General features: G+C 44.5%; 1 protein-coding gene and 1 long non-coding RNA gene across 5 annotated transcripts; one reads left to right on the top strand and one right to left on the bottom strand.

Annotated features, from left to right (window-relative positions):
- Positions 1-2499: 2499 nt before the first annotated feature.
- PCED1B (PC-esterase domain containing 1B) lies at positions 2500-17275 on the top strand. 4 transcript variants are annotated; one of them, XM_042992154.1, is made up of 3 exons: positions 2500-3240; positions 3352-3522; positions 15636-17275. In XM_042992154.1, the coding sequence occupies exon 3, from the start codon at positions 15684-15686 to the stop codon at positions 16980-16982; it is 1299 nt and encodes a 432-aa protein (XP_042848088.1). In that variant the 5' UTR covers positions 2500-3240; positions 3352-3522; positions 15636-15683; the 3' UTR covers positions 16983-17275. The 4 variants fall into 4 exon arrangements, with proteins under 4 accessions (XP_042848088.1, XP_015399573.2, XP_042848089.1 ...); XM_015544087.2 differs by having other exon boundaries at positions 2500-3522; XM_042992155.1 differs by lacking the exons at positions 2500-3240; positions 3352-3522 and adding an exon at positions 3532-3554.
- On the bottom strand, positions 3738-8615 carry LOC122240338. The gene is made up of 3 exons (XR_006219917.1): positions 8242-8615; positions 7196-7602; positions 3738-4521 (listed from the first exon to the last, which is right to left on the bottom strand). It is a non-coding gene; the product is annotated as an uncharacterized LOC122240338 (long non-coding RNA).
- Positions 17276-23605: the final 6330 nt, after the last annotated feature.

The following is a 23605-nucleotide window of genomic DNA, read 5'->3' on the forward strand; positions in this document are numbered from 1 at the left end:
GTTAAGCGGCCGACTTCAGCTCGGGTCATGATCTCGCGGTCTGTGAGTTCAAGCCCCGCATCGGGCTCTGTGCTGACAGCTCAGAGCCTGGAGCCTGTTTCGGATTCTGTGTCTCCCTCTCTCTGACCCTCCCCCGTTCATACTCTGTCTCTCTCTGTCTCAAAAATAAATAAACGTTAAAAAAAAAATTTAAAAAAAAAAAAGAAAATTAAAAATCTCTTAACCACCTTTCCCCCTTGCTGGGGAAGAAAAATTTACAAAATTTACAAAGTCTACAAAATTGACCATGGGCCACGGTTAATGATGTGGACATATTTTATTATACACTACTATATCCTTGGTGCTCTGGGTGTATTTTCTCATTTAACCATCACATCTATATAGTGGTTATTAACATTTTTTTAGTGTGTTAATGTTTTTTTTAATGTTTTATTTTGGGGAGAGAGAGAAAGACATTTCATGTGTTAATGTTTTTTTTTTAATGTTTTATTTTGGGGAGAGAGAGAGAGAGACAGCATGAGTGGGGGAGGGGCAGAAAGAGAGAGGCAGGCACAGAATCGGAAGCGGGCTCTGGGCTCTGAGCTCTGAGCTGTCAGCACAGAGCCTGATGCGGGGCTTGAACTCACAAACGCGAGATCATGACCTGTGCCAAAGTTGGCCCTCAACCGACTGAGCCACGCTGGTGCCCCTATGTAGCAGTTATTACTGTCGCTATTTTGTAGATGAGAAGATCAAGCCACAAGGAGTTCAGTGACTACCGATGTCATGCAGCCATAAATGACAGAATCAGTTTTCCAACTCAAGTCTGTGTGGGCCTCAGAGTCACTTCATTCACAGTATCGTAGCTCTGGTTTCCATTCACACTGTCAATAGGCATGCAGCCGCCGTATTCCAAATCTGTATCAAGGTTTAAGTGGTCCCCAGGCAGGGCACGAGGGCCCAAGTCAATTATAGTGCGACACCACAGGGAGGGCTTCGCCTAACTCCTTTAGAAGCTGTTGTGAGTCACAAGTTTTCTGTACCATTTCAAACATCTGGATATTTGGAACAATCTGGGTGATCGGTTTACCAAAGCCTTTCTGCAGTTTAGCATCTGCTCTGAGTGGGTTTCGTATTCTTTCCAGACGTCTGCCTTAAGTTAAAAGAGAAGTTGACTCTTCAAGAAAGAAGGAAGGAAGAGAGAATAAAATACTTCCGAGAGATATAGGTTATCTGTATAGAATATTTCTGGTAGAATAGATAAGCCAGTGACCATATTGCTTCTGGAAGGAAGAATGAGGGATTAGGAAACCAGAAAGGGAGAGGGACTTCTTGCTTATACCACATGTACCTTTTCAAGTCCTGTGCCATTAAATACCATCCGAAAATAGGCCAAATAATAACAGCAGGGCGCCCTTTCTGGCCTCCCGCTGAGAGGGCAGCGAAGAGGACACACTGTCATCATCGTGCCCCCAGGCTCTGAGCACCCCGTCAAGGTGACAGTCATTCAAGCTCTCTCCGGGTCTCGGCTTCACCATCTGCAAGGTGACCATCATAATTAAAGTTTGCCTTGCTTTACTAGCGGGGTCTGTTGTGAGATTCTAAGTGTAAAACCTTATACATGTGTAAGTAATCACGGCTGTTTAGGAAAAGTGTGGCGGAGAAGAACGCAAGCCAGCTCACTGAGCTACGGAACGCGGAGTGGGGCCAGAATAGCAACAGTAACTGTCTCCATAGATAAGTTCTTGGAAGTGGGAAAATCTGTAGAAAAGCTGTTGTGTGGTCTCACAGTGTTAAGTTAAATTCAAAGAGTAAAACGAGATTATCATTTGCACGGTTCCGACTCTAGTCCCTGGTCTTGGAATTAGGCCAGTTTTGGTCATTCTCCCTCGAGACCTCACAAGGGCTTTTCACCCTCACGGTGCACAGACTAGCTGGACTTCAGAGAACCGGAGCGATTGAAAACTCATTTATAGAAATAAACAACGGCAAACTTTCAGTTATAGGACATACTAGCCTGAATTGTAAATATCTAGATGCAGCCTTGCCTTGAGACACAATAATGATTGTAGTAAAAGTCATGGAAAAAATGCAAGATAACTTGCTTTATGGCTACTGATAAGAGAATAAAAACAATGTGTAATGGATGCAGTTTTTGAGCCACGCTTTGGGTCGTCAGTGAAGTGAAGGAAAACGGCATTTCTCAAGAAAAGGCTGCTAGGTTGTTTTATAGGCCAATTTACCTAAATAGCACGGTATTGATTTTTAATTGTTTTAAGTTCACTTATTTGAGAAAGAGAGCACACGAGAGCGAGCAGGGGAGGGGCAGAAAGAAAGGGAGAGAGAGAGAGAGAAGCCCCAGCAGGCTCTGCACTGACCGTGCAGACATGGAACTCGAACTCATGAACCGTGAGAGCATGACCTGAGCCAAAATCAAGAGTCGGACGCCTAACTGACTGAGCCACCTAGGCGCCTCTAACTAGCATAGTATTTAAAAAACTAACACAAACTAAGTGCACAGGGCACATATTTCTGGACTGTTTTGGAGCCCATTACTCTTGTTCATTAGTTATTTTATGCCATGGAGAAACGCTCTATCCTAAAGTGCTTAATATGCCGATAAAAGGTTCCCGGTTTGAGGAAAAACTTTTTTAGAGCTTCGTGTCCTTCTTCTTCTTCTTTTCCGATTCGTTTCCTCCTTCTCTTTCATCTTGGTACCTGTAGGGAAGGGAATATTCCTCGGCCTTCAGATCACAGACAACAAAGCACTACGTGTATCTAACCAATCTAAAGACCGCTCTCCAGGTCCCTGCCGGTTTCCCGCGGAACAGCAGAGGAGAAATCGGCAGGTCCTCGTGGGTCGGCCACGGTCTGAGCTTACTGGAGGCCTGTAGTTCTCCATAGTTCTGGGATGGGCTCTTCCACGCACAGGGCGGTGGGAGGGTGAGAGGAGAGGATTTGGAGGCGCTATGTAAACTAATGCAGCACACGAATGTGCATCACAAATCCATTTGAAGAGGGAACCGTCTGCTTCTTATCATCCCCTCCTGTTCTCTTTTCTCACTTCCCCTTCTTCTCCCCTCTTTCTGTCCTTCCCCACTTTGCCTTTTCAGCGGGGCGCAAGCTACAAGGCAGGAAGAACCGAGGGTCTGAGTTGTGAAAACAAAACAAAGTTTAAGAGTCAGTATATACAAGCTACACCCAGATTACTGAGAAAAGTGAAATAAAAACCAGCTCAGAGCCAAATTCCGGGAAGATGCTGTATGTTGGACTGACTTCGCGTTTTCACATTTGTTGCCTTGAAGCTTTGGTCATTAGTCTTCCGGTTCCTAATACAAAAAAGTAAATGCTGACTCGTGTCATTGGCCTCAGATACCACCGGAAATGGCATCTTCTCCCCAGCCGCTGGCTCATAAGCATAGAAGTACCCAGGGGTGAACTTATCTGCCTTCCAGCCCAGGCTCTAGGCTCTCCAGCCTGGCCTTCTGATCTACAGCCGAGAAAGGAGCCCGTCTAGGGAAGAGATCTCGGATCAACTGAGAGGTACGTTTTCAAATCACCAGTTACTGTAATGAGTAAGTACTTTCCAGTTTTCCCATTTTATTTTAAGCATTAATTAGGATCCTCATTTCTTGGGCACTTACTGTAGAGAGGAATCACCGTCCTAACCCCCTTCACCCTACCCCCACTTAACTGGACAGCCCTGAAGAGACAACTGTTATTTTGTAATAAGAAAGATTTATGATGGATACACTACCCTATCTCTAAAAACGTACAGTAAAAAGAGACAGCCAGTTGTGAACAGGAGAAAGGATGTGAAGCATCGGCTGTCTGTGCAATCTTGTATGTTGTGGTTGACCACAAAGGCTTGGCATCAGTTTTGACTCCCAGCTCTGCTTTTTATAAAATAGACGACCTTGGGCAGACGACTTCATCTTCCAAACTTAATTTTTGAATGTGTAAAATGGAGAAAAATAAAATACCAATGTCACAGATAACCAGGTAAAACACTTAGTATACTGGTGGAGTGGACACCAAATGTTACTGAATAACAAGTGAAATTAGCATTTCTCAGTAATAAATGAAGTCCTTCATTTGACTGGAAAGCTCTCTTAACGAGCAACATCCCAACCCTTGAACATGCAGACGTGGCTCGAGAATAACAACAACGAACATGTGCAAAGTTTACAGAGCATTGCATCTGATTTCCACAGTTAACCCTGGTGAGTGCAGAGCCGTTGACATGATTTTGTCACTGAGGGATAGAGAAGCCGAAAGCCTGGCTGAACCTGGCAGCAGGAAGGGAAGCTCACGGGTCCAAACTCGGAGCTGAAGGGAGGAAAACAGGACTTGAAAAAAGCCAGTGTCAGAGTGAGTTCGCCCGTTCCATTCTCCAGGCGAGCTTCTCTCCTCTTGGACCTTGTCTCTCTTCTGGTTCCAAGCCCTGCAGCTTAAAACTGGCAAAGTCCTTGGTCCCACTGCTGCCAACACACGGAGCGGTGGGAACGCAGGTCTTCCAGATCCGTCTATAGCATAGTGTAGCTAGGGAGCAAGGCGGACAAGAGACTGACTCTTAGAATCCCATTTAATTCAACACCTTTTTTTCCCATAGAAACATATTGCACTTAGTAATCAGACACCACATTGTTAATCATAACAGCAATAATAAAAGAATATCCAACTTAAAAGCTCTTTCTAGGGCCCCGGGGTGGCTCAGTCGGTTAACCATCTAATTCTTGCTTTCAGCTCAGGTCATGATCTCATGGTTTGTAAGATCGAGCGCCGCATTGGGAGCCTGCTTGGGATTCTCTCTCTCTCTCTCTCTCTCTCTGCCCCTTCTTCACTTGGTCTCTATCTCTCTCTCAAAGGACAAAAAAAAATTAAAAGCTCTTTCCTGTGATCTCCTTAGAGGAGCACTGGAGGCCACTTCTCCCATCTGAATGCTGAAAACACAGGAGATGAAGTGAGCTCAGAGGTGGGAAACCCCAGCCTGCTGACTCAGCCTAACGTTCACATCACTGCTGAAAATGGCTGTTGTCGCCATTCCTGGAGACAGAACTTTCAGAATCCAAGCTGTTCATCTGTTGAAAGCAACTTAGTCGTTACTGGCTCCCCATCACCCTTCCTTTCCAACCATGGGAAATTTTTACTCAAATACTGGTTAGAATCTGGAGTAGTCAGCATAAGTATAAAGAATTTCTAAGTACAAACAGAGCTTAGCACAGCACTGAGTTTTCCACTGACCCGTTAGGAGGAGGAATTAACTATCAGTGAATGAAAGCTGAACTGAGTTAACTTCATCCCTGCTGTTTCCTCATGGAGAAATTTAAAGCTGTGTACAAAACATTGCTTTGATTTTTCAACAGAGAATAATAAGGAAAACGGTATGCAAATATTATTTTTCTAGATAAGACTATTTTTTCCTCTTAATTTCAACAAATATTTATAGCTGGGGTTAAAAGCTCAGGTTTTGGAGCCGTAATTCCTCTTAAAGAAACAAAACAATATCTTTGGCTTATCTAATCAATCAGAAGATTCATTGGCAATGACAGACTAGTTATGCCTTTTCCTAGCTGCACCATCTTGGGTGATTTACATAACCTCTCCAAGCCTCAGTTTCCTTATTCATAGAGTGAAGATAATAATAGTCCTTACCTCATGAGTGGGCCTGGCAGGCAGTAACTGCTCAATGAATGCTAACCATTATGCAGAGGGGTAGAACGGTGGGGTGAGACCCACCCTCCAGGACTAGGATATACTGGGGTAGTTAATTATAGTACAAAATAGAACCAAGGACTAAGTCAGGGCATCTATCAGAAGGAGGAGGGACTTTCCTGTCTGGGGAAAAAAGGGAGGCTTTCAGACAGAACTTCATTTGAAACTGGATCTTAAGGCAGAAACAGAATTTCAGTAGAAGGGGTGCCTGGGGGGCTCAGTGGTTTAAGATTCTGACTTCGGCTCAGGTCATGACCTCAAGGTTCCTGGGTTCGAGCCCCACATAGGGCTCTGTGCTGACAGTTCAGAGCCTGGAGCCTGCTTTGTATCCTATGTCTCCCTCACTCTCTCTCTCTGCCCCTCCCCCTCTTGTGCTCTCTCTTTCGCTCAAAAATAAATAATAATAAACATTAAAAAATTAAAAAAAAAAAAAGAATTTCAATAGAGGAGGGGGTTAGGGAGCACTGATGCTGAGCCACAGAGCAAACACGAAGAGGTGAGAAAAAGCTCAGAGTATACACAGGCTCTAAAATTCATCCACAGGCATTGGGGAGCGGCACAGAAGGAAGGATCCTATCTTGGGTTAAAAAACAAAGTTTATAAATACAACATGTTGGGCTTATGCTAGCATATCAAATGAAAGTGAAGATACAAAATTCAAAAGCCTAGATGATCACATTTTATGTGAGAACACGGAAACTAAAAACCATGCCATTTTAGAAGTCTTCAAAAGTAAAAAGACACACTTTCTTTACTTCTTATGTTTATTCATTTTTGAGGAGAGAGAGAGGGAGGGAGGGAGGGAGGGAGGAAGGGGCAGAGAGAGAGGGGGGACAGAGGATCTGAAGGGCAGACAGCAGTGAGCCAGATGTGGGGCTCGAACTCACGAACAATGAGATCATGGCCTGAGATGAAGTTGGACGCTCAACCGACTGAGCCACCCAGGCGCCCCAAAGACACACTTTCTTAAGAATTAAGAATAATTTACGGACAGTACAAGAGGTAATCATAAAATCTAAAACAGAGGTGAACTCGATCGCTGTGCTCAGCTTCCCAAAATACATTGCAACACCCTTCTCCCTAAAGCATATCCTCAAGAATCCCATCTTATTTTTTAATGCCAGGAAATAATTGAACGGTTCTCCATCCAGGCTCTCATTCAAGGATTTTGAGGTTTCAGGAAGAGTGGAGACAGCCATATTCAGAGGCAGAGGTGATTTCCACCTGGTTATCCCCAACCAATGTGGCAAGCCTCAATGATACATCAGCTCTCTGAAAATGCACAGCAAGAATATGCTGCCTCATTCCCACAAAGGATCTGATATTTACCTTTAGGAAGATTGTCCAAAGGTCACAAGAGAATTATCTTAGGAATTCAGCCATGGTTTGATGGTAGGATAAATTGGCGTCTAGAGAATTTCAAAGTGATAAGAGGCCCACACAGAAGGTTACTCGTTGCCCCCTCCCCTTCCCCACCCGCTGGGAACTTCATTCCACTCACCTGAATGCGTCTGGACCTCAGGAGACAAGTTTGGGCTGGCTTAATTTATTGAGCACTTAAAAACGCGGTGGACCTCACGCTAGTGACTTCGTTCATTTAACCCTCACTTCTAAAGAGATTCGTGGTATTATTCTCGTTTCGCTGATGAGGGTTCTGGAGTGCAAAAAAATGACTTAAACGGCCCTGGGTCTCAGAGGCTCGTAAGCGGTGGAACCGGATATAAACCCGGGGAGCTGATTCCGAGCCCCCCTCTGAGCCACTGGGCTTTGCCGCAATTCAGGAGGCATCTGCATACAAATGGTGATTGATAAGGAGACTTGGATAATTTGTTTCCATCCGAAGTGGGACTTTTTCTGGTGGGGGGAAGGGTGCTGTGAATAGTTGCGCTGGAAAAACAGGGGGCAAACCTGAACAGTTTGGGGCAAACAGAAATGAGAGAGTGGAGGGATTTATTTACCCAGGGAAAGAGTGTTGAAGAAAAGAAGAAAGGAGCCCATTAGTAGGTCTTGAGAAAGACCAACAGTAGAGGAGTTGCCCGAGAAAGAGAAACTCACACCGGATCCTGGGGGAGGTGAGCCGGGATACTGGAGTGTCAGCCTGGGGCATTTTCCTCAGGGAGTCACCTGGGACGCCCCCAAGACCCCAGGAGCTGGGAATGCTTTGGGTGATAAGGCCCACGAGGTGGCCTTTAACAGGAGCGGCCGGGAAATCACTGGTGATTTACTGACCAACATTTCTTGGGTTTGGTGGAGTTGGAAGCCAAATGAAAGTAACAGGAGTGAGTGGGAGGTGAGGCCCCAGCCACAGCCCGTGCAAATAACCCGTTTCCAAAGTGGCCTTGGAGGGGAAGCAAAAGATAGGACTGTCCTGGAGGTGGAGTCAAAGAAGTTTCCTTTCTTTTTGAAAGCAAGAAACCAGAATGCGTTTAGTGCTTAAGGGAAGGAACCAGCCACAGGAGAGGGAAGAAAAAGTAGAATGCGTAATTACTCCCTCTCCAGGGGACAGCGTGGAGCAAAGTTCCTGAGCCGCCAGAGCTGAGGAATTACCTTTACACCTGAGCAGGTACAGCTGTGCCTTTGCGGGAGGAAGGGGGCACCGTGGGCTGGAGGGCTTGATGCAGGGGGACGGGAGCGAGGTGCCGTCTGCGGGCTCGGGTTTTCTCTGCCGTCCCAGCGGGGAGGGGTTGTTGTGGTTGAGAGGTGCCTAGTGCGCGCCAGGCGCTGTACTAGGCCCTTGACAGACAGTGACGTGATCTCTTTTCGTCTTCACGGCGGATCGGTGATCGGTAGGCGATCTACCTCACTTTACCTCCAGAGGAGACGGTGGCTCAGAACGGTAGGCAGTCAGCCCAAGCGCACACGGCTGCTTGGGGCCAGAGTCCACGCCTGACTTGAGTGTCTCCAGGGAAGGGAAAGCCGGCTGCCTGTCTTTCCGTTATCTTTCGGTCTCAGGGTAATAAGAGGTAGGAAGTTAGCGAATACAGTTTAAATACTGATTGGAGACCGGAATGTGGAAGTTTGTCATAGACTGTACATGATTGAAATAGTATGTTTGTTTATAGGGATTGCTTTGATATTTTTACCCTAGGAGATCCTTTCGTAAAACAGGAGTTGTTTCTTTTTCTTTTCTTTTTTTTATGGGGCTATTGAATAAAAGCTCCATAGTTTGTTTCGTTTTTATAGAAGTCACCTGCATATCAGGTATTATGAAGCCACCCTTCATTTGTAAAGGATGCGACCTGCATTTCTTTCTAAAATCCATAAGAAAATTTTATATTAGACTGTTCCCACAGGGAAAATAGGCTGCCTGGCGGGTTTTTACACTTGGCCATTTTTACACTCTAAAAGTGTGTGAAATTCTTCTGTGGATACTTTATTGCAAAAGAATCCCAAATTTAAGATCGTGGCCCCACGGGGATGGTGCTGATACACCTTGATTATGTCCGCGGTGAGTCCTGCCTCCACCAGGAAAACCTGCAGCCCACTTCGTTGCCTTCCTTCCTTCTTCCTTCCTTCCTTTCACCGTTCACCTTTATTTATTTTTGAGAGACAGAGTGTGAGCGGGGGAGAGGCAAAGAGAGAGGGAGACACAGAATCAGCCCCCAGGCTCCAAGCTGTCAGCACAGAGCCCAACGCGGGGCCCAAACTCACGGACCCCGAGATCATGACCTGAGCTGAAGTCGGACACTTAACCGACTGAGCCACCCAGCGCTCCACGTGGAGCCCACTTTGCAGATCACTATTCTAGGTTTCAGTTTTCCATTTCCATCACTTGTGTTTGAGATTTTAGATGTGGTGCCTAAGGATTCATTCCCTGAATAGCCAAGTAAGAAATATGGGCCATATAGGGATGGGGTAGAGGAACCTTGACAGTAGTTGGGAGATGTGAGTCACTTTGCAGAATGACAACTGTCACAGCCCCCAGATAGACACAGGTGATCTCCAATTTGTACTGAACTAATTAATGGGCTGCAGAGCTGAGGCCTATTTTAGAGGGGAAGTTACCTGGAGTGGGGGATTAGAATCCCAACTTTCTAGGGGCTCATATTTGCAAAGAATTTGCGTTCTTTACCATAGTAAATTATTTACCGTAATATTTCACAGTATTTTATGTATTTTTTTAAAAATTTGCTCTCAGGGGCGCCTGGGTGTCTCAGTTGGCTTCGGCTCAGGTCATGATCTCACGGTTTGTGGGTTCGAGCCCCTCATCAGGCTCTGTGCTGACAGTTTAGAGCCTGGAGCCTGCTTCGAATTCTGTGTCTCCCTCTCTCTCTCTGCTCCTCCCCTGCTCATGGTCTCTCTCTCCTTCAAAAATAAATAAAAATAAATAAATAAATAAATAAATAAATAAATAAATAAATAAATAAAATTTGCTCTCAGAACCACTTTTAAACATAGTAGGCCGGCATTATTTTCCCCTTTTTTGTGTTATATGGAAAAGAGTGTGTGTTAACGGACTTGCCCCAGATCAAAAGAGCAGTCTCTTGAGAATCAGCAATCCTCAGGCCGTTCATTAAGCTTTCCCAAAGAGAAGTTTGAATTGTTTGTTTTTCTTCTTAGAAAACTTATTGTGACACGCAATTTAATTTTTGACAAGTTTAAATCCCGCTTAGAAAATTCAGCAAATGCCAAGACACAGCGGTAAATTCGTGAAAAATAATCATCTTATTTGTACTATCTGTTCCGTTTAAATAGATGTAAGGGGATCTTGGAAAGTTCCACACATTGATTTGATTACGAAAAATGCAGGTAGAAGAAAATGAACTATTTATATTCCCAACATAATGTTGTATTAAGATGGTTAGTCTTATGCAAGAAATTTTTTAACTAGTTGCAAGTACTTCCTATAACTAATCAAAACAACATCCTAATTGTTAGTGTTTACCTCTGATTTAAGGCTTCTCTGCAGGGCCTCTAGAGCAACTGACCTATATCTGTGTCTGTCTTCCTGTAACTAAAGATCAATAAGAAAAGAAATTAACCTAATTTCTACAACACGTTGATGAATGAAAAACAAATGTTATGTGTTTGGCTCGTGATAGTTATACAAGCAATAGTCAGTGACTTATAAGTGATGGTGCTTATGAAGGTATTAAAAAATTAATTACCCCCAAACAGAAATCTAAGCAAAATACTTGAAAGTAATTTATTGTAGTAGTAGCCATTATTAATGCATATTTCTGTAAGAGTGTTAGTCAACGTCCAAATAGAAAGCATGGAACTAGGGGCGCCTGCGTGGCTCAGTCAGTTAAGCGTCCGACTTCGGCTCAGGTCATGATCTCACGGTTTGTGAGTTGGAGCCCCGCATCAGGCTCTGTGCTGACAGCTCGGAGCCTGGAGCCTGCTTCAGATTCTGTGTCCCCTCTCTCTGACCCTCCCCCGCTCATTCTCTCTCTCACTCTCTCCCTCTCTGTCTCAAAAACAAATAAACATTCAAAAAATTTTAAAAAAGAAAGCATGGCACTGACTTATGATTTGAGGAATCATCATCAAACTCTTTAAAAAAAAAAAGTTTTAATTTGACGTTGGAATCACACCTTGCAATGATCACCCAAATACCTCCTCTCCCCCTCCTGATTCTTCCATCTGGCTTTGGCGCTTCATTTACATACATCCACTGTAGCCTCTGGCACCTTCTACAATACTTGCCTTTCTGAGTCCGTTTCCTTTCCGCTCCTCTTGAGAGAAGAGACCGCCTTTTTATACCTAGTCCTTCCATCTAGCACAATAGCTGGTTCTCAGTGACCTCTACTGAATGAATGAATGAGTGAATGAATCTATCTATAAAACAGCTACCAAAACTAATAAGGGAGTTGAGCACATTTGAAGCACATTTTTAGCCTAGGCCAAAAAGCCCCAAAATCTGTTTTCAGCTCTCTTTTTTGTTTCATTTTTTTTATAAATAAAAACTTTGAAATTGGAACGTACCAGCCTTTTTATTTATTTTTTTTTTTTAGAACAGAGAAGATTTAACTCTCAATTTTTCTTCCTTCACTACCTCCACCCCCCAGAAGTCACTTTTGTTTTTGTTAGGTTTTGTTTTTAATGCTTGGTATCTTAGTTTAAATGATTCTTTCCCAGGGCGAGAATCCGAAGGGTGTCTGATTTGCTACTCCTGTTACAGGGGTGGTGCTCTTGATCAAGAATTTCATGAATTTCCTTTCAGTTTAGCTTCTGACTGGAGTGCTCTTTCCCAGTCATTTTCTCCCCCCTTCTTTTCCACAGTCTGATCTGCTCACAGGCTCCATTTGCAGAAGGATGATGAGAAATTCCCAGGGAGACGTTTTGCCCAGTGTTGACGCTGAACCCTTGTAGCTGCATTTGGGTGGGTTAAGTTCACTGGTGGGGACAGAGGGCAACCAGAATTCCTCAAACACTGTGAGAGGCCTGGGAGTCTGCAGAATTTTGTTTTGGTTGTTCTGAAATCCAGGTCACTTAAATTTTTGCGTGTCTTTTGGTTGAGGTCAAGGGATGGGATGAAATATGTATACTCTCATTCACAGCCCCCCAGCCACTGAGTACGCATAAACCACCTTTCTCCTGGCTCGCAGAGGAAATAGTTGCCTGCCTTTGCATAAAGACCTACCAAGGCACTCTTCTCTCCTGTCTTCAATATCTCCAGGACATGGGCCAAGATCTTGTATTCGCACCAGTCCGCAGGGCATTCTGTTGTAAAGGATGCAGGGCATTCTGTTGTAAAGGATGTCTCCTACCGAGAGACCAGAGACTGACTTTGGCGTTCATGGCTTTAAATTTTAGCTCCATCAGATCACATAGGAATATCCTTCCCTGTAAAACGGAACTAATAAAAATTATCTCATAAATGGGATTACATTTGTAAAGCTACTGGCATCCAGTAGCCACTCAACAAACACAGATTTTTGCTTTTCTTCAAAATCTTTCACTTAGGTCATATCATTTGCTCTTCACAGAACCCTGCTGGGCAAACGGCACACGTTCGTTCTGTAAGCACCCCCACCCTTTTCATAGATGATTAACCTGCTGTTTTGAAACTTGCTCAGTAATAATAATAACCACTAACTCTTATCCATGCTTGCTACTTGTCGGGCATTGTTCTAACCATTTTACATTTAGTCCTCGCAAGTCTATGAAGTGAGCGCTAAAAGTCCCATTTCACAGATGAGGACCATTAAGGCAGTGAAAGGCTACGTCATTGCCCAAGGACAAAGAGCTGGCGAATAGAATAGTTGAGATTCAAACCCAAGTAGTGTTGCTCGGAAAGAAGTGCTCTTCACCAGTATACTTCAGTGCCCCTCTTTCCCACGGTTTTTAACTAGTAGATTGGATTCCCATCTGTGAGTCCCAAGTCTAGAGCACACTTCAGACTCAAAGGAGGAATGCATTAGGTCCAGTAAACAAAATACCCTCCTGGAGACAGCACCAGGTTATCCGATCTGCCAGCCGGGACTAGGCACACAGTAGGACCAGAGAGCCAGCCCAGGGAAGGTGCACACAGCCGAGCAGCATGAGAAGCTGAGACGCCCCGGGAGGAGATTTCCCTCTTCACTTTGCCCTTTAGAGACTGGGGTCTAGGGCAAAGGAGGACTATTTGTTCACAGAGACCCTGAAGGTCCACAGCACCTGTTCATTCAATGGTACTTAGCGCTCTTTGTATTGTACTTAGCCGTGAATATTTCTGAAGGGCTCCTGAAGGGCTCCTGAAGGGCGTGACCAGGTTTTACTCATTCACTACCCTCCATGTGGAGCCCATAGTAGGTACTTAACAAGTGTAAGCTGGATGAATAAATGGTTGCAAACCAAGGAACATCCCTGAGCCCCAAAGGGATTTGGGGTTTGCTTTATGTTTTATTTTGTTGCACCGCAATGAACTACATCTCATTTTTAAGCTTTTTTTTCTGATAGCGAAAACATTTAAATGAAGATTCTTTGGGGACAAATAAGCCAATATTTTCAACTCTTCTCTTAGGGCAACTCTTTTATATTCTACCCATTTTCATGTTTTTATGTTTGTACATTACCCATTTAAAACCACAAATAGTATGACTTTTAGAAACTGAATGTGTGATTTAATAATAGCCATCCACCCCCACCTATTAAAATGCTTCCTAATGCATAAAAGCCTACAAATATCAAGCCACAATGGATTTTATTGACTTCTGGGTAAGTGTATGAAGTGGATGCCATGTTCCTCTCCATCTGAGATTTGTTGGTAATATTGGACTGTGTTTCTCCCTTGTAATCATTAATGGGCATGGTTGTAAATGGCAACTTTAAAATAAACGTAAACTGGGGCGCCTGGGTGGCTCAGTCGGTTAAGCGTCCGACTTCGGCTCAGGTCATGATCTCGCGGTCCGCGGGTTCGAGCCCCGCGTCGGGCTCTGGGCTGATGGCTCGGAGCCTGGAGCCTGCTTCCGATTCTGTGTTTCCCTCTCTCTCTGCCCCTCCCCCGTTCATGCTGTGTCTCTCTCTGTCTGAAAAATAAATAAACGTTAAAAAAAAAAAACATAAACTGAAGTTTTGAAGATGAGTTTCACAACTCTTAACATTTTATTCAATGTGCTGAGGAGGAAAAACTTTTCTTCTACCCTCTTAGGTTCAGTATCTGGGGCCCTGTGAATTAAACAGAGACAGGTTAAAAGGAGAAAAAGCACACCATTTTTGTTAATATTTATGTGTGCAAGAGTTCACCAAAAAGAAATGAAACTCAAAGAAGCAGATTCGGGGGCTTACATATTATTTTAACAAAGGCAAAGGGGCTTGGGCTTCATGGGATGATGAATTGTGGGGAAGAACTCAGAAATATATAGGGGGACTAATGGAAAATCAGTCCATTTATTTATTTTACTAAAGTAAATTTAATTATTTATTTATTTTACTAATTTTACTATTTACTATTTACTATTTTACTATTTACTATTTTATAATTTACTATTTATTTTACTATTTTACTAATTTATTTATTTTACTTTATTTTAGTAAAGTCTCTTTATGCAAACTCATCTTGGTGTTGACAACTCCCTGTCTTCTTCCTTGACTCTTCTCTCCCTGGTGGGGGAAGGATCACCTGCGCCAAAGGGAAGTGTGTACACTGCTTTTAAGCAAATAAGGGAAGTTCCGAGAACACTTCCTATGTCTCTTGATTCTTAGTTGCTTTCAGCTCAAAATAATCCTTACACCGAAATGGCATCTTTGGGGATGGTGTATTCTGATCTGCTTCCTATGGAAAGTAAAGAATATTACAGCTGAAACGTGTGAATTATTTCCAATGTTACTGCCTTTTTCACAAGTCCTCCTCGCAAAACAAAAACGAAAACAAAAAAACCACACACACACACACACACACACACACACACAAACAAAAATCCAGCAGCTTCCTTGTTAAGGAAATCTGTTTTCATATGTTTTCTGACCTGGCACCTGTACTTTTCTGTTGTTTGTGGCATTTCCGTGAGTTCTTTTTAAATTATTAAAAGTAAGGTACCATTATATAAAGTCTATTTACAAAAAAGGGGAGAAGGCAAGTCATCCATAGCCCGACCTTTTCTATTACGAACTATGCTTTTGCATATTTTCTTTCAGTGTTACCTACGTGCTATAGTTGGAGTGACGCAGGGCATGGAACATATCACCACAGGCTCTGTGCTGTTGCTCGCTCACGGTGCTCATTGCTGAGCAGCTGCAGGGTTGACCTCAGCACTCTTCAGTCCTCAGACACCTGAGCTGCCTGCCCAGGGGGAGGAGGGCCTGTGGGGTTGGCCGCTTCTGGCCCGGTAGAACTTGGGCCTCCAAGAGCCGCTGCAGAGGCTCACAGGTTAAGGTGAAGCCTGGCCGATGGGCTTATGGCTCCGGGCTCCCTTCTTGCTCTCTTCCCACTTCCCTCCATCCCCTTGCCTGAGTCTTGCCACACAAGGGCCAGCCCAGGGTGGGTCCCTCCCAGCCACTCTCTCCTTCTGTCCTAGCAACCTGAAGGCCTCCCGCGTGGAGAGGAAAGACCTAGGCGGCGCACCATGGCCCTCACGGCCCACCTGATGGCCGCCGACGTGCAGCAGCTGCTCCACAACAAGTTCGTGGTCATCCTGGGAGACTCTGTCCAAAGGGCCGTGTACAAGGACCTGGTGCTCCTGCTGCAGAAGGACCTCCTGCTCACTCCCACCCAGCTCAAGGCCAAGGGGGAGGAGAGCTTTGAACGGGACAAGCTGGTGGACGGAGGCCAGCGGGGCCCCATGCACAACGGCACCCAGTACCGGGAGGTCCGCCAGTTCTGCTCCGACCACCACCTGGTGCGCTTCTACTTCCTGACGCGCGTGTACTCCAGCTACCTCGAGGCCATCCTGCAAGAGCTGCAGTCCAGCCAGCACGGGCCCCCGGACGTGATCATCATGAACTCCTGCCTCTGGGACCTCTCCAGGTACGGTCCGGACTCCTGGAAGAGCTACCTGCAGAACCTGGAGAGCCTGTTCGAGCGCCTGGGCCAGGTTCTGCCCGAGTCGTGCCTCCTGGTGTGGAACACAGCCATGCCCGTGGGCAAGAAGATCACCGCGGGCTTCCTCCCGACGGAGCACCAGCCTGAGGATTCCTCCCTGAGAGACAGAGTCATCGCGGCCAACTTCCACAGCTCTGTGGAAGCGAAGAAACACGGCTTCGATGTGCTGGACTTGCACTTCCACTTCCGCCACGCGGGGCGCCACCTGCAGCGGGACGGAGTGCACTGGGATGAGCTCGCGCACCGCCACCTCTCCCAGCTGCTGCTGGCCCACGTGGCCGACGCCTGGGGCGTGGATCTGCCCCGGCCGTACCCGGTGGGCCCCGGGATCCGGGATGGCCCCGCGAGGACCGGACCCGGCCGGGGAGTTGAGCGGCAGCCCCAGGCCAGCCCAGATCAACCGTCCATGCCTCCTGCCGGGTACCGCCCCCTGCTCCCACTTCCCCATCTACCCCCGCCCCCGCCTCCCCTCCTGCCCTTGCCCCCACATCCTCGCCCTTTTCCCTTTCACCCTGTGATGACCAGATTACTGTTCTGTCCCCGAGATCACTTCTTTGCCTCAGACCATCCTTTCCAGTCCGATCAGTTCTCCTCAAACCATTTCCATTCAGATGTCCCCTCACCTACCCAGACAGGATTTTCCTTTGAAGATGATCCCCAGCCACCCAGGCCCCCTTTCCCCACACCCTACCTGCAGCGAGCCCCTGTGGTTCATAGGGGGTTTCCCCGGAATGTATATCATGGCCCCTATGTGCCCTGGGGTCGGCAGCCCAGATCTTCCAAGAGAGGGGCCCCATCCCACCCACAGCCAAGGCCTCAATAAACTGACTTGGGGGCCTTACTCCTCATGGTGGACATGGACTGGGCAGATCATCTGACTCTCCTGAAACAGCCTGACCTTGTTAACAGAAGCCTTTGGTCCCTGCTTGGACTTCTTTTTGGTCATTGCTGTTACTAATAATGGCCTAGAAGAGCCCTTCAACCATTTTTGTTGGCTGTGGCCTTTTCCTCCAATCGCTGGCGGTGACCAAGCGTTATTCCTGCCTCTCCACTCCCTGTCCTCTTTGTCTTTTTGTAAACCTAAAATTGAAATAAAGAAGTAGTTTCACAAAAGTAGTTGTAGATTTTGCGTGTGTCTGTATGTAATGGTGCCTCCCCTTTCCATTAAATAATTAGCTTAAAAAGCAAGGACGGTATCTGTTGACTTGAGTGTTTATGGCATCTACTTGACAAACTATTCAAAGTGGAATTTGTCTAAAATCATTCTGAGGCTTTCCATAAAATAGACCTGATTCCTTACGAATAAGCAGAAGAACTTTAATTTTTTGTGGTCTTTTCCCAGAGATTCTCAAAGACTCATTGAATTTTAAAACTGGGAAGACTGGGGGCGCCTGGGTGGCTCAGTCGGTTAGGCGGCCTACCGGCTCAGGTCATGATCTCACAGTCCATGAGTTCGAGCCCTGTGTCGGGCTCTGTGCTGACAGCTCAGAGCCTGGAGCCTGTTTCAGATTCTGTCTCCCTCTCTCTGATCCTCCCCCGTTCATGCTCTGTCTCTCTCTGTCTCAAAAATAAATAAACGTTAAAAAAAATTCTTTTTAAATAAAAAATAAAACTGGGAAGACTGAATATATAATATTTAACGCAAACAAGGTAACTGCAGCTAAGCATGGTGAGTAAGTTGTTCTAGGTCACGCAAGAGCCCTCATCCACCAGTCTTTCCTACTTTATGGTATAACTTTCAAACCACAGGACTAATTTATACCAACTAATACCAAACCAAGAAGGACAGGTTACCAAACATGGTCCTTCTATGAAAATGATGGTGAAAACCCCTCATAGCTCCATAACTCCAGAAGTTTATTGGTCAGGTGTGCAATGAATTACATACGTACACTAGAGTGGATGGCATGCTTGTGACTTTATGATTTTTTGGACAGTCTTGAGTTCGCGACTTGAGAAAATTAGAAAAAAGTAAGTTGCATTCAATGGCAATGTCTATCGCCATCATAGAATAAAACTACCAGTGGGCAGGGAACACGCAGGACACGACTTGGACAGATGGCCATGGCCAGCTCTTCTCTGTTTTGTGGGAATGTTAACATCACCAAGACTTTATGTTCTAGGCCCTTTATCACCCTAGACTAGTGAAGTGTTAGCACTTAGATAAAATAGCCCAAACAGGTCATGACTAACATTGAATGATAGATTATTTCATTGGGTTGATTTGACTGGTTTATGAGCCCTCCCCTGGACCATTCCTGAACTTGACAAGTTCAAGTGTCAGAAAATGTTATCCCACAAAAAATGAAATTTGTGAAATCACACACACACACACACACAAAAATAGATGAGATCAGCTCTCTATAGAAGAAATACACAGCAGCTTTTAATCTACTAAAAAACCATGAAATTTGTGGGGAATAAGACCTTCGTCTTACTTACTTTGTGTCTTAAATCCCAGCGCACATGTATAGCACTTAGTAAGTACTGAATACTGTTTCTTAAATAAATTAGTGAATGAATACGGGGTGTATAAGTCTTCCTGGTGAAACTCACCCAAGTCTCTGACATCTAATCACCATAGCACATCTGAAGGAATATTGCCGAAACAAACACGATGATGACATTCCAGGACTCTAGAAAGGTGGAGTCTGCATGTCAGAATTTGCCGAACATACCAGCAAACTCAGGACAGAGAGTACCTGTCCAACCAATGTAAATGTGCTAATCCCAAGGAGGAGATTAATGCACCGGGCTGTAAGATTTGGTGAAATTAGCCATCGATACGAGTCAGTTGCCTTCTTCTGGCTTCACATTCCCCAAGCAAGACAAAGCAGTGCTTAGTGATTTGAGTAAGCTCACTCATTTAGTATTTATGTTTCCATGGATAAACAAATCAGTGGTGTGGTTTATATCTCTTAGGAGTCAGGCCAGTGTGTACTATTCCTCTTTAATCTGATCATACCTGACGAGGCAAGGGGAATGAGTTCTCACATATACATATATGTGAGAGGACCAGACATACACAGTGCCGAGGACCAGAGACCAGACACTGAATCAGTGATGAATCCACTATAATACGACATGGATTAAACTGCACCAAGCACTTAACGGTCCTGTTTCTCTCAGAGGAATAGGAGTGCAGGTAGACTCAAGCAGGGACAGTCTTTTCCTGCCCGGGTGTATTAATTTCCTGGGGCTGCTGGAATGAAAACCACAAACTTGGCGACCTAAAACAACACATATTTATGCTTTTAACAGTTCAGGAGCTCAAAAGTCCAAGCAGAATCTACCCAGGGTCCCGTGCCATCCCACAGGATCAGGCCTCTGCCTACCCCTGCGATGTCATTTCTTTGCTGTTCACACTGAGCTTCCTTCTGTTCATGTTCGACATGCCAAGCTCTATCAGAAGTTGAGTCTTTGCCCTTGCTATTTCCTCTGCCTGGAATATTCCATATCCCCTGTCCCTGGTTTCTTTGGATATCTAACTCTTCATCCTTCCATCCACATTTTCCAAGTAACCTCCAAAGGCCTTTTAGAATCATGCCATCTAAAAGTACCGTTAGGATCTACCCCGGCACTCGTTCTTTCCTTGAATTGCTTACCGCCCCCCCCCGCCTCCAGCAGTGGCTTTGGTAGCTGGCTGTGTGTTGGCTGCTCCCATTAGAAAGTCAACTGTGTTGAGTCTCGTTCACTATTGAATCACCAATGTCTAGTACCACAGTGCCTGGCAAGGAAGGTGTTCAAGTATGTTTACTTTAGATAAATGTTCAAGAACATTGTTAGTTCACATTGTGTACTCATGAGAATGCAACTTATATTAAAATTGAGCTGTATATGACCACTTTTCTTTAGAAAATGTCTGTAGAATTCTCCCTTTATCTAAGTCATTCTGGGTGGCTGGCACCCTTGAACTTCTTCACCCCCATGGGATTAGCCTGACAGCACCTTCAGTGCGAATTTCATACATAACGCCGAGCTTTCTTCTTTGCCTATTTTTACTTGCTACCTTGCTCCTTAAGTCAAGAAACCTAGCAATGCAATCAAGCCATTGTTTGGGAAGAAGAGCCTAAATTATTCAACGGTTATGAGAAAAATTATTGTTTCATTGTTAAGACTTAACAATGCAGGATCCATTCGGCCTAGTCTCCAGCCTCAAGAAATGACAGCGCTCGAAGCTTTTTATACTTGACTCTTGTCTTCTGGAAAAAGGAAAAAAAAAAAAAAAAAAAAGAGTAAAATCAATGATTAAATTAACATTATCCAAGCAGCCTATGGTTCTCACCTTATTCTAGAATCAGGTATACTGTTATATCAAAGGACAAAATTTCACAGCTATAACTATTTTTCCATAAGCACAATGCAAGGCCCAGCATTGGAAATCAAATGGAATCTTATAGCCTTTCATAGGATGGGGATCAGCCCGCCCTCCCCTGGTCAGCCACAGAGCTCTTGTTTCCACACACCCCCGCCCTGCATTGCATGTTACTTCCTCTGAGCTATACGTGGCTGCAGCCCCATCTCTGACAGCTTTGTGTTCATGAATTCTGCAAAGGTAAGTTATTTGGATCATTAAGGCTCATATCTAAGGGATTTGCCATTATTTTAAACTATTAGATGCTTGTCTTTAAAACTCTAGGATCAGTATCTCATTCCTACCACTTTAAAAAAAGGCTTCTTGTCACTGCATCCTTAATTCATAGATACGGTTTTTCAAAAGACTTGACTTTATCCATTAAACTTTAAAGAAAGCTTTCCTAAAACATGTCTCTCTGAGCCATAATCTTTACATGAATGCTGTAGGGAAGGATACTTGTAAGGATTTGTTCTGTAATTGCCCCATGTGGAAATTCACAATGACTTTGAATGGATCAGAAGCTCTGAGAGGTTCTGCGTGAAATGAACTGGATTAAACATGTTCAACCTAGTGGTTTCCAGATGTATTCAACCGCATATGAAAATACCTTTTCATATGTATGATCTCTTAAAAACATGTTTTGGGAAATATTGTTCTAGAGAATGCCACGTAAAATCGGCAGTGTAAGTGCAAAGAAGGCTCGTTACTGACATTTTACACACGAAGTCCCTTTTCAATGGAGCATTATAATAATCTGGGCCAAGTATGAGATAATATTCATTAGGTAGGCCTGTGACAAGTCTGAGATTGGCTAGTTGAGCGAAGCGGGATGAAATGGACCAGGAATGATGGCCTTCATCTTGTTCTAAGGTGGGAGGCTGGGGTGAGAAGGGGGCTGTGTGGCCAGTCCAGACGACACAGCAGGGCACACAGCGGAGGTAATAGTCATTCAACACAGCACCCTCGGTCAGCACTTAACAACATGGTAAGAGGCAGGCCCCAGCTCTCTAAGAAAGAGCCTTTCTTGGAAGAATGAGAGCACCCACAGAAGCTGCTGTGGCCATGTCATGTGGTCTGTGACACGTAGTCTGGGCCCTGAACAGCTTCCCCTGCATCATGCTGCAGTGATGCCTCTCCGACCTGGGTGGTACCTGGTTTCTCATCTTTACTTCCTGCTCCCATGTCTATGTCACATGAACTAGTATTTGATCTTATCTTTCATCTCCGTGATTCTATCACGCTGCCAGATGGATCCTTTCCCTATCACTCATTTGTCCCTCACCACACAGTGCCCCAAGGCACTGGTTCTCAAACTTTATTTGGAGTCTGTCAGAATATCCTGGAGGGCTCGTGAAAACATCACTGCCACCATCTCCTTGGCAGAGTAGAGCCCTAGGATCTGCATTTCTAGGAAGTTCCACACTTGGAAAACCACCAAAGAAACAAAAAATGTAGAAAGAAGCATGTAATCCCCCTGATGTAGCCATAACCTAAATTTATAACCATTGTTAACATTTTGTTGTATATTATCTTTTTTCTGAAGTATTTTAAAGTTGGCTTCTTAATTAATATTATATTGCTTCATAATATTTCACCCCTAAATATTTCATATGTGGGAAAGAAGGACATTTTCCTACATAACCATAAATATTACACCTAACAAAGCTGACAATAACTTGCTTATATCATGTGATACTGTTAGGGACTGAACGTGTGGGACCTTTGGAAGACAATTAGGGTGAAATGCGATCCTGAAGTTGGAGCCCTCATGAATGGGATTAGGGCCCTGATAAGAGTCACAAGAGAGCCTGCTTCCTCTCTCTGCTCTTGGCTATATAAGAATGCAATAAGAAAGAGCACCTGAGTGGCTCAGTCAGTTAAGGGTTGGACTCTTGATTTTGGCTCGGGTCATGATCTCATGCTCATGAGATCAAGCCCCTGTAGGGCTCCGTGCTGAGCATGGGGCCTGCTTGGGATTCTCTCTCTCTCCCTCTCTGTCTCTCCCCTGCTCGCGCTGCACAAGCACTCTCTCTCAAAATAAATTAAAAAAACATTTAAAAAAAAATACAATGAGAGGTAGAAAAAGAGCGTTCTCACCAGAATCCAACCATGCTGGCGTTTTGATCTTGAACATCTAGAAAAATTTGTTTATCAATTCTAAATTTCTGTCTCTACATTTATAAATTTCTGTTGTTTATACATTTCATTTGTTTTATTGTTGTAATAAATTTCTATTGTTTGTAAGCCACTGGTTTATATACCAAAGTCTATGGTACTTTGTTATAGGAGCCTGAATTAAGACAGATGCCCATTCCCAAAAATGTTTTCTATAGATATCCAGACTGGGATCCACTGAAGAATCACACATTGCATTGATTATTATGTCTCTTGAATCTTTTTTAGTCTAGAAGAGAACCCAAACACATTTTTTTATATGACATTGACTCATTGAAAAGACATATCCGATAGAGTGTTTTACTTTGAGTTTATCTGATTTCTGCCTGACGCCATTTCATTTTTACTCTATCCCCTGTGTTTCCTATAAAGCAAACATTAGCTTCAAACATTAGCTTCAAAGTTTTGATCAGACGTAAGCTAAACATTTTTGCTAGAATATTTCACAGGCAAGGCCATGTTTTCACATCGTATCACAACAAGAAGCATATAAACTGATTTCCTAGTATTCAGTATGAAGATTGATCGCCAGATAAAAGTTGACAGCCTAAGCCTCCAGTTTTAAAGTTATATTTTTTCCGCTTGCAGTCAGCAAGTGTCCTGTGGCTGATATGCTGGTACCAATGGTACCATATTCCAGTTCCTCATCAATCTTTCAACTAGACAGTTTTAGCAACCACTGATGATTCTTGCTTGAAATGGTGATTTCATTAGGGATAGAGTGCTGGAAACCAAGCTATCCAACCAGCCTGATGGCAGGGCCCGGGTGGCGGACGGGTTGGGACTGTAGGGCGGCCCACGACAGTGAAGCTTCTTGTACTCCCGCTTTTATGTAATTTGGCCTTAACGTTGGTCAGGGCAGCCCCACGACCAATCAGAGTACCTGGGGAATTGTCTTTTGGGGAATTGCCTTC

This window comes from Panthera tigris, chromosome B4 (genome assembly GCF_018350195.1).
Source record: "Panthera tigris isolate Pti1 chromosome B4, P.tigris_Pti1_mat1.1, whole genome shotgun sequence".
Taxonomy (NCBI): domain Eukaryota; kingdom Metazoa; phylum Chordata; class Mammalia; order Carnivora; family Felidae; genus Panthera; species Panthera tigris.

Bases quoted from the DNA above. Each gene is read 5' to 3' on its own strand.
- PCED1B (XM_015544087.2), top strand. From the start codon at position 15,684: ATGGCCCTCACGGCCCACCTGATGGCCGCCGACGTGCAGCAGCTGCTC.